The 9,754-nt window shown below is 38.9% G+C and overlaps 1 protein-coding gene across 1 annotated transcript in view; it reads right to left on the bottom strand.

Moving 5' to 3' along the window:
- The window catches only part of LOC109303136 (inhibitor of apoptosis protein-like), an 11,933-nt gene extending 5,849 nt beyond the window's left edge, over positions 1 to 6,084 (bottom strand). Inside the window, exons 1-7 of the mRNA XM_019525235.1 lie at positions 4,854 to 6,084; positions 4,637 to 4,736; positions 4,008 to 4,086; positions 3,144 to 3,192; positions 1,885 to 2,127; positions 1,120 to 1,374; positions 935 to 976 (exon numbers count right to left, since the gene is read on the bottom strand). Of these exons, the coding sequence (XP_019380780.1) occupies positions 935 to 976; positions 1,120 to 1,374; positions 1,885 to 2,127; positions 3,144 to 3,192; positions 4,008 to 4,086; positions 4,637 to 4,736; positions 4,854 to 5,727 (1,642 nt within the window). The 5' untranslated portion in view covers positions 5,728 to 6,084. The remainder of the gene's footprint in view (positions 1 to 934; positions 977 to 1,119; positions 1,375 to 1,884; positions 2,128 to 3,143; positions 3,193 to 4,007; positions 4,087 to 4,636; positions 4,737 to 4,853) is intronic.
- Positions 6,085 to 9,754: the final 3,670 nt, after the last annotated feature.

The following is a 9,754-nucleotide window of genomic DNA, read 5'->3' as shown; positions in this document are numbered from 1 at the left end:
CTGCTGCTGTGCTGTTTAGAAGGTCATCTCCCAATCTGTAAGTGTATTGGTGATTCCTCCTCCTTAGGTGCAGTACTTTGCCCTTATCTTTGTTAAATTGCATCCTATTTTGTTCCCCCCACTCACACCCCCCGCCTCTCCCTCCAAACTCCTGATTTTTCCTTTTTTTGCATTTACTAGAAAATGTACTTCTGTCAGTGTCTGTATCTACAAACAAGGAAGAGAGGAGGCAAGAGAAACCTTACTGGTGGAAGCACAAATTGCAGCTGGGACAAGAGACATTAGATGCTATGTCGCTGTAGTGATAAGCTATAGCAACTTAGCTTGTTGCTACAACGTACAGTCATCAGGCACAAACTGTGATGCTGATGCTACTGTGTAGGGTCAGAAATGACCTGTGTGCTGCTGGGACTGTGCAGTAACAGTAGTTACTGCGCATTTAGTCATAACAACAGCAGCTACTGCACATTAATGACCATGCACTAATAACTGTGCAGTCAGGAGCACGTGTAGATGTACCCATGATGTAGTTTTTGAACCTGCCTAAGATGCGCTGTGCTTCAACTTCTTGAGTTTTTAGAAGAAAACTGGTCTGGAAAAATCCTCAAACTGATAGCAGTCAGTCATATACTCAGTATTTAGGGGCACATGGGAAGAAGTTAAATCAGCCAAAACATATATATTAAAACTGACTTCAAATTAAGGCGCACATCCAATCTCTAATTTTGGGTTAAAAAGAATATAAGTAACAGGTATTCTAAGAGAGAAAATACTGCTGACAAATCTCAGTTACTATCCTATATCACTACAGGGGTTGGACTACATGACCTCCTAAGGTCCCTAGCAGGGGGTTGGGACTAGATAACCTTCTGAGGCCCCTCTTCCAACCCTAAGTTTCTACGATCACCTTAAAAATAAAACTAAAATGAATTACCTGAAATGTCTTCTATGGGGACATACTTCATGCTTTTTTCCACTAAAAAGAAAGTATGCGTGTTACTAGAATAATCTATATTCCAACTTTTTAAAAGTTACTGCACCTTAAATATATCTCTACACACACAAGAAATATTTTGCCCATATTTTTCCCCTAATACATACTATTTTCAGAAAACTCACCAAATAAGTCTTTGTACAATATGGGGTCACACTCTCGTAGGCAGTTTCTGAATATGTTGGCTGCCGAATTTCCTTTCACTAAAATTGTATCAATCACTTCCCTTGCTTGCAATGGGGTTTGGGTTTTTTGTTTAATAACATCATGTTCAAGTTCAGTTATGACTTTAGCTGACAATAAACTCTCCAGGATTGGAAACACACAGGTCAAACGCTGAAACAAAGCCATTCGATTCTTCCTGATTAGTGACAAATCATCTTGAATTCAAGAAGGGTGAGGCAGAAAGAAAGAAAAAGCATTCAGATTTTTTAAAAAAATTCACATTGCAGTGCTATTTAACAGTAAAATCACAATTTTAGAAGATCTTTCAAAATCTTCATTTCACTTTTACCACCCATAAATTAGAAGAACTGTTAACTGACATTTTACTAACTGAAATACTCTATTAACTGGAATTTCCAATATCCCCCCAGTACAAATCCTCTTTTTAGCAACTGGAATCTTTGACGAGTCTATCTGGCATGCACATCAAGTATGGCACTGTCTTCCATGTAACTCTCAAATAACCGGCACCCCCCTTGCCCCACTCATGCCAGATAAAGCTTTTACTGTAAACTGAAGTACATCTAACTTTTTTAATTATGTATCTAGTCTACTGTCAGCCACCCTCCACGCTGTAGCATATCTGAGAATACGGGGAGGAAGAGTTAAGAAAGGAGTTTGGTTTCAACAAGAAATTGTCAGGTAGATTTGTTCCCTTTGTATACCTGAAGCTACTTCCTCAGACTGCCTCTCCCTCTCTTCTTCCCTCTTTTCGTCTTCAGCAGTAAGCAGATCAGACACAAGATCGTTAACTGTCTTATAATTTTCTCCAGTGGCTAAGATTTTGCTCTGAACCGTCTGCTTTATTAATCTTCTGCTAAATCCCATCTCCAACGCAGCTTTAATTACAGGGGTGTTCATCATGATCGCATCTTCGGACCGGCTTTCTCCAGGTTCAAAATGAATAACTATTCAAAAGAAGGGAAAAAACCCCCAAAACACATACACATCATTAGGTGGTTTGAAGTTTTATGTATTTTTAAGCTTTCATCCTCTCTATACAAAATTAGATTAGTATAAGAAGTCAGTCAGTTAATAAAAAGCAAGCTTCGTAAAAAAAAAATCCATTTAGAACTTGGTTAGATTTTATTAGCTGATTTAGATTAAGAGCTTCTTTTCAACAAAAAGACTCAGTTTAAGAACAACAACATTCCCCATGCCCTACCAAATTTCAATTCTATTCATTTAAGTCTAGTCTTGTAAAATTTCCCCTTTTGATATAACTTCTCTCAAGATAAAGTTACCCAGCTAGGAAATTAATGGTAGATTCCAGCTCTACTGTTGATCAACCTAACTGACATCTGCCAAGATAAATGAAGCACTTGAGCATCTTGCTACAGGATATGCACCCCAGTGGAAGTGCATTCCTACTCCGTCTGGAGATTCCACTCAGGAAGGACAGATTTATAGCCCGAAAATGCCTACAGTGTTCCACTGAGCTTGCCCTCTCTTGGCTAGTACCCATTCCTGAGAGCCCTGGCCTAATTGCAGGCAACTCGATTAGTAATAAATCTTGTTAGAGAATGCTGCTAAAATGCTTTATGTGCTGGATTACTCTAGCAGATTCTAGAGTAGCTAAGCACAAGCCTACTATAGAACAGGCAGAGGCCAACTCTAAAATACCATTTTCAGTAAAATCTTCAGGATTGGGAAAAATAGCCAAGATTCAAGACATGTCTTGCAATGAGCCTCAAAGAAATATTATATTTCACGGACACAACACCTTGATGATAATTAAGGGGGGGTGAAAATGGAATACTAAGATCTGCAGGGAAAGATGCAAAATGCAATAGCTTCCTGAAAGTGTTGGAAATTTCTTTGCAAGCTAATCTTATCGAGAATATATATTTACATTATGCTCATCATTCTACTGAAGTTTGCACATGCACTAGAAGTCATAATACCGTGGCAAAAATATACATACTTGATGGATCTGCATTTTCATCTACAGGAGTATCAGATGTTGACAAGAGCTATAGAAAAAAAAACACAAAAACAAAGCAATACCATCAGTATCCAAGAGCCTCTCTCTTTGCATACATCACTGACCATTTAAATGCATTCTAGTCCTCAAAATATTAAAGTACCAACATTAAGATCCTGGTTTAGTAAATCAGTTAGAAGTTTTAACTCAAAACGTTTGCAAAATAGTTGTACAGGCAGTTAAGTGAGCATTACGATTCCTAATGCGGTGGGCACTGAAGATGAGGTAAACACTGGACATTTCTAGTAAAACATGCTTTTCCCTACTAAAAAAGAAATCTGCTCCCCCCCTTGCCAAAGAGGGGCATGGTTTTGAAAAGTTTAATTAAAAATAAATCCCAAACTATGCAGCACTGATTTCTAATCTGCAAGTTACTGATCTAAATTAGTCATGAAGCTTGGCATAATCAGGGCTTCTCTTCATGAGACTGGGGTTCTGAGGCTATGAGACCCGCCCCCACCCCCATACTAAGTATCAGAATGTTTTGATTATAGATGGTGAATACATAATTTGGTCTTCAGGCAACATTTAATTCCAATACCCACATGCCATTTTTTACATCAGTTCTCAAAATGCAGCTTCTCCAAGTAGTTTTGTAATGTGTCAATTGTGGAGAAGAGACCATGAAATAAACATTGATTCCATTCATTTTGGGCAATGTTATTTTTCCTGGCACAAGCTTAACACTCGTATCAGAAGCCTATTACAGCATTATCTAAAAAAGCAGCAAGGGAAAATATATATATAAATTAGGTCCCTTAAATATCAACAGTAACACCCAGAAACCTACATTTTAATTTTTACCTGTTCAAGAAGATGGGGAAACCTTGCCTGAATTTGACTAACAAACTCAATGCCTTTAACACGCAGCAGGTACTCGCATCTGAAACATCAATGAGATATCTGTCAAGTTACAATTTCTATTTTCCCCATAAGACTAGTTAAGAGCTTTGCTGGAAAAAAAAAAAAACTAAAAGCCCAAATTGCTTCCATGAAGTAAGAATTACTTGTTCAAATCCATTTCCAAGTTTCTGAACAAGATATAAATAACATCTTGTTAATACCAAAAAAAGTGTTCAATAACTGATACCATACCAAAAAAGCAGGGTACATACACAATGGCTTATAAAATTCGGGCAACATTTATTTTGATCAAAATACCAGGTGTATGTCAATAAACACCTGGTTACATACCAGCCTCATTAGAGAAAATGAGCACCTGGTTACAGGGTCAGTAGCATAGATGAACTACAGACAAGTTCACTTTTTCATTATTTTAGAGGCCTGAAAACAATGAAAAGCTAAGCAATTAAAAAGAAGTCACAAATTGTATATATGAATCATAGAAAATTAGGGTATATATCAAAATTATACAGGATCGACTTATTCTAATTTATCTGAATAGGTAAGAAATTGTGGTAAAGTTTACTTACTTTGGAAACCACTTAGCATGCTCGATCCAGGGATCATCTCCAGACTCCCAGCACCTCAATCCACCATCACAGCAGAAGCACTTGACATCATCATTGCGACCTTTAAAACCATGATAACAGTTAAGTGTCATGCAACAATAATTGTGCAAATTATTGCAAAAGTGCACACAAATCGTGAAATATGTCAAACCAAACTAAACACATCAACTTTTCTTACCTACGTAATAAAAGCCAGCCTTTGCAAGCTGTTCAGGTCGAACGGGAATTCTAGTTGGCCAGTTTATAAAAGTGTTAACACGTGCCTCGTGGGTTTGCATCTCCCAGTTAGAAACGCAGAAACCTGTTTGATCTCGAGTTTGATTTTCCACAAAAGGGCAGTTAGGAAAGTGTCTCTGATGCTCTGACATGGCATTATCCTTTGGTTCCCAGTTACTCAGTTGTCCACCACAGGTAAAGCAAGCAACTTTGTCTGCTGGCCCTGTGTAGTAAAAACCAGCTTTTGCTAGGTCCGTTGGTGACAGAAAAGTCAGAGGCCACATCTGAAAAGTGCGCAGTCTGGCATCTTCCGTGCTCATTGAAGGATTATAAAACCTCGGTCTCAAAAATGAGATGTCTTCAACTGCCCTAGAAGTTATCGGGACTTGAAGACCACTGGAAAAAGAGCCACTGAAGTAACCAATTTCATCTAAACTTGTAGCCAGGGTTATGGAATGTAAAGGTGGTGACAGGTTGCTCGTTGTGGCCGGAGGTGAAAAGGCAGAATGAGAGGATGATCCAAGGTTGTTTAATGAAAGCAATCCCTGAATGAAGCTGCAGCTAGGATAGAGCTGTTTGTGTTTTTCCATTGCATTATCTCCTTTTTTCCAGTTATCCAACATCAAGCCACAACTGAAGCATTTAACTTTATCTTTAACACCAGTGTAATAAAACCCAGCCCGGGCAAGATTCCTTTCAGACACTGGCACGTTGATGGGGAAAGTAGAAAACGTGGACATTCTGTAGAGTTCACATGACAAGTCATACTTCAGTTCACACAAAGCACTGTATTTCATCATGTTAGCCAGGAATGGGCTATTTTCCATTATGTTCATGATGAACTTTTTTTTTCTTGCGGAAGAATGGGACAAGTCTTTCTCTGGGAGGTAGTTTTGTGCATTGTAGGTGATTTTGAATAACCCCTGAGCCTTATTACAGTAAGGACCTGGAGGTGAAACACTTTGGTTTATAACTTGGAATACACATGTAAATAAAGTTAGTTATACATTAATAAGTTTGAAATGCTTGAAGAAGCCTCCTGCAAAATTACTTAGCATATAAAGTTTATATCCTCTGTCTGGCATGTACAGATAGTCCTTACATAATGTATCAGATGTTTTCCTTATCATATACAGGTTTCCCTCCCTTTAGGAGGGTTCTGTATGTGTGAATTCGCTCTTATGCAATAACCCTTTTTATACCAAAAATTCATTACATGCAAGGTAAATTCACTCTTGTGCGATTGGTGTGGTAGAAGCCCACAGTCAGCTGCTTTGTGCGGTGTATTGCGGGAGTGATGCACACCAAAATATAGTCTCCTGTGTGGATGTGCTCCTCATTCATTGTCTGCAACACATTTCTGTAGTTGCCATCCCCAATATGGTAGTGCCCTGTGCTTGTGCATAGTGTCTACTGTTGGTGAGTACCAAAATTGTCTTGTAGAAAGTGGTAGAAATGGGTCTGGGGGTCAGTACAGTCGAGGTATTGGACCATATCCCTATTTGTTACATTGTGAAGTGGGTTCCCTTTATGCAAATTCGAGTTATGCGCCATTTTCCAGGAACGGATGTACAGCATAAAGTGAGGGAAACCTGTATGTCTGTAAGAAAAGGAATACCCGCCAGCTGGGGAAGAAGAGGAAGTTGATCAAAACCTCCAACTAATAAAGAAACTAAAAGGGATACACCTGTATCTTGATATAAACTCTGATGTCAAGAAAATCAGCCATTGTTTAAAAGATATTGCTATGTATCTAATTAAAATGAAGTTTTCATACATTTTAAAGGTTATTATTTGCTAAGGTGTCACAACTATCCTGAAATTTTAATTGAAAAATTTAAAACAATAGTTTAGTGTGTTCGTAGGCATGAACAGGAAGGCTCCTAGACAACCCAATGTGTATTTTCACATCATTAGGCTGCCAAACAAGACAACCCACCCTTTTTACAGCAGTTTTCATCTAAAAATATGCAAGACACCATAAACAAAATAAATCTAAGTTTATATCTACCTTATGTAAAACAAAGATGTAGTTATGTTAAGAATGGTCCCTGCATACCATTAATGACAAGAATATCCTGCCCTGAACAACTGGTTTGGAATAACTCCAAAGCTTTTGCTTTCATAACATGCTCAATACAGAGTTAGGCAACAGAATTTTAGCCAGGTTGTTCGGCCACAATTGTATCTTTATGGTGTTTAATATAACTAGATGGCTTTTTGTTGGAATATCCCAATATCTTGTGTATATTAACTTCACTGGTCCTGTAAGCCATGTTTATAAAGCAAACAGAATCCTTGCTGGTCAATATAAGCACTGTTAACTTCTTAGTTTCTTTATTTGTGCACAAAACTACCTCCCAGAGTTCAGACTGAAGTCCCTTCTAAGGAGCTTACGTCTCCATGTTGAGATTTGTTGCTCACAAGAAGAAATTGTAAATGTTTATAGTTTGAACCACTGGATTCCTTTCTGCTGCCAAAACCTGTAAAGGAGGGGGAAAGAAAGTATTTGTCAGTAAACAAACAAACAAAACAAACAGAGACAGGCCCTTAATGTTTCCAATCAAGACTATTTAAGAATTATCAGAATACTGGAATACTAGAATCCCAAAGCAGTTTTTTGAGATGGCTGGCTGGTATGTTTTAAATGTGGAGAACCCCCTCCCAGCCCTTTCCTTATTAATACACATTAATAACTAAGGACAAGTTTTGTTTCATGAAGACTAAAAAAGTGGCCTGGTTCACATAATGTTGTATTGCTGTATCTAAAAAGACAAGACTTTGTATGGATTAGCTTGTACCTGTGAACTCAATTAACCAGCAACAATCCAGATTTAAATCTGTATGAAAAAGCCCACACAGAAGTATGAGTCCAGTTAAATTGAAGTAAAGACATGAAACAATTTCGATATTTAATTAAATTTACTGATTTATAAAAGCATTTTTAAAGTGTCAGGAAAAAAGGAAAAACATTCAAAGCACAACACAGTTATTCAAAAAAATTCCAGAAGAGAGAGCGAGCAGGGGGACAGAAATCAGAGCGTGTGATTTTATCATCTCTAAAAGCAGCCCTCCCTTCCCTTTGACAGTGCTGAGTCGGCGGGGGGGCAGCATGGCCAGGCCCTGGCAGGACACTCCAATTAGGGAGGGGTGTAAACCCCCCACCTTGCCTAAACTGTGCCAGTCTTATCCCAGCTTGCTGCTTATGGGGCAGGAGTGCTGTCAGCCCCCTACTAGCACTGAGGCAAAATGTGGGTGTACAGCACATACATCTGTTCATGGTACTGAGCTTTTCAATCTCCCTCTCCCTGCTTCTTCATATTGTCTACAGCAAACCTGACAGGCGAGGGAGCCAGCAGGGAACTGATAACACAGTGTTTAGCAGTCAATCAAGACAAAAAGAAGTCTTTTTCATTAGTTCAAGTTCTTAAACAGCTTTTTACAAGGAAGGAACCGGATGGACATTACCAACTGACCTACTGATTAGCTCCCCTAAGTGGACACCATCCTGTCTGCCTTTGTCCCATCCCAGTGAAATTGGAGACACACACACATACAAAAACACCCTCAGCATTAGCTAGCATACCACATGCCTGCTAGGGTCCATGCTGTGGGAAATGGGAGGGAAGGAGATGATCTCTGCTTGAGCAGTGAGTAGCAAGGTGAGAGTGAGGCAGGGGGAAGCCAGGCAGACCCTGCTGTGCCTGCAGTCTCCACCAGAGCTCTGGCTAGGGAGCAGAGGGGTGGGGCCAGTCCTGATCTCTGGAACAGACAGCCCAGCCCAGCCCAGCCCTGCAAAGCATCTGAGACACTGGGGGACTCTGGTTTAACTTAAACCAGGAAGGAGTCTGGGACAGACATCACATAAACTGGTTTCACCCAAATAAACCTGATAATGCATTCAACCAGGTTTATCTTAAACCAGTTTCAAAATGGCTGAGACTGGTTTATGTGCACTGAACTTATATTCTATTACAGGTTTAAGCCAGTTTCTGATCACTTAAACTAGTTTATGTGCTGTATCTGTCTCTAGCCTTAGTGTCTTATCTCAAAAGGAGGATATGAAACCTGACAAAAGCATACACAGAATTCAGTTCCAACAAGCATTTCCTCCAACTGTGAAGAAAAATTGACTTAAGTCCTGAAATGCAAGGTTTTACAGCCCGTCCACAAATAGGCCTTCTTTTAGCATTAACAGTTATCACAATTTGGGGTATTATTGTTCATATATAATTATCTAATCCCTGGATCTCATCAAATTCTCTATTTCCTTAGCATGCTGGTACAGCTAGTCCACAGTCTAACCCCACACTGATCAAGATTAAGTATTTTCTTTCATCAGTTTTAAATGTGATACTTTCAATTTTATTTAACATACCTTTGCCCTTGTAAAAACAAGCTCCTGATTACCTATTTAATGAAGAGTGTAGAGCAAGTTACTCTTTATCATATTGCCTACTATTCATTTCCTAAGATAAAGCACTTTCAAAGGTTTCATTATGCAAGCATGTCTGCATGCCCTTTATCTTTTTCATCCCCTTCTCTACATCCACTTATTTTTGGTTACAACATCTATAAAAGGGTATAACTTCTCTGCACCCACATACTTTATAGTGTTGTACATGGCTTCTATGTAAAAGAATACTTTTTTCTGTATCACGTTCCAGCCTGTTTCATATACATCCTAGTATCTTGTTGGCTACTTCCATACTTACTTTTTTAAAGAAAGAAAGTCTCCACACACCTGCACCACAAGCATAGCCTGTACTTAATTTGCAGAATGTGCTGCCACAGGAAATTGTAGAGGAAGCCAGAATCACATAAAAAAGTAGGGCTGGAAGGGACCTCTAGAGGTCAGCTAGC

Source organism: Gavialis gangeticus, unplaced genomic scaffold (assembly GCF_001723915.1).
Source record: "Gavialis gangeticus isolate Ggan-Ray unplaced genomic scaffold, GavGan_comp1, whole genome shotgun sequence".
NCBI lineage: Eukaryota > Metazoa > Chordata > Crocodylia > Gavialidae > Gavialis > Gavialis gangeticus.
This window is presented reverse-complemented; position numbering and strand designations above follow the sequence as displayed.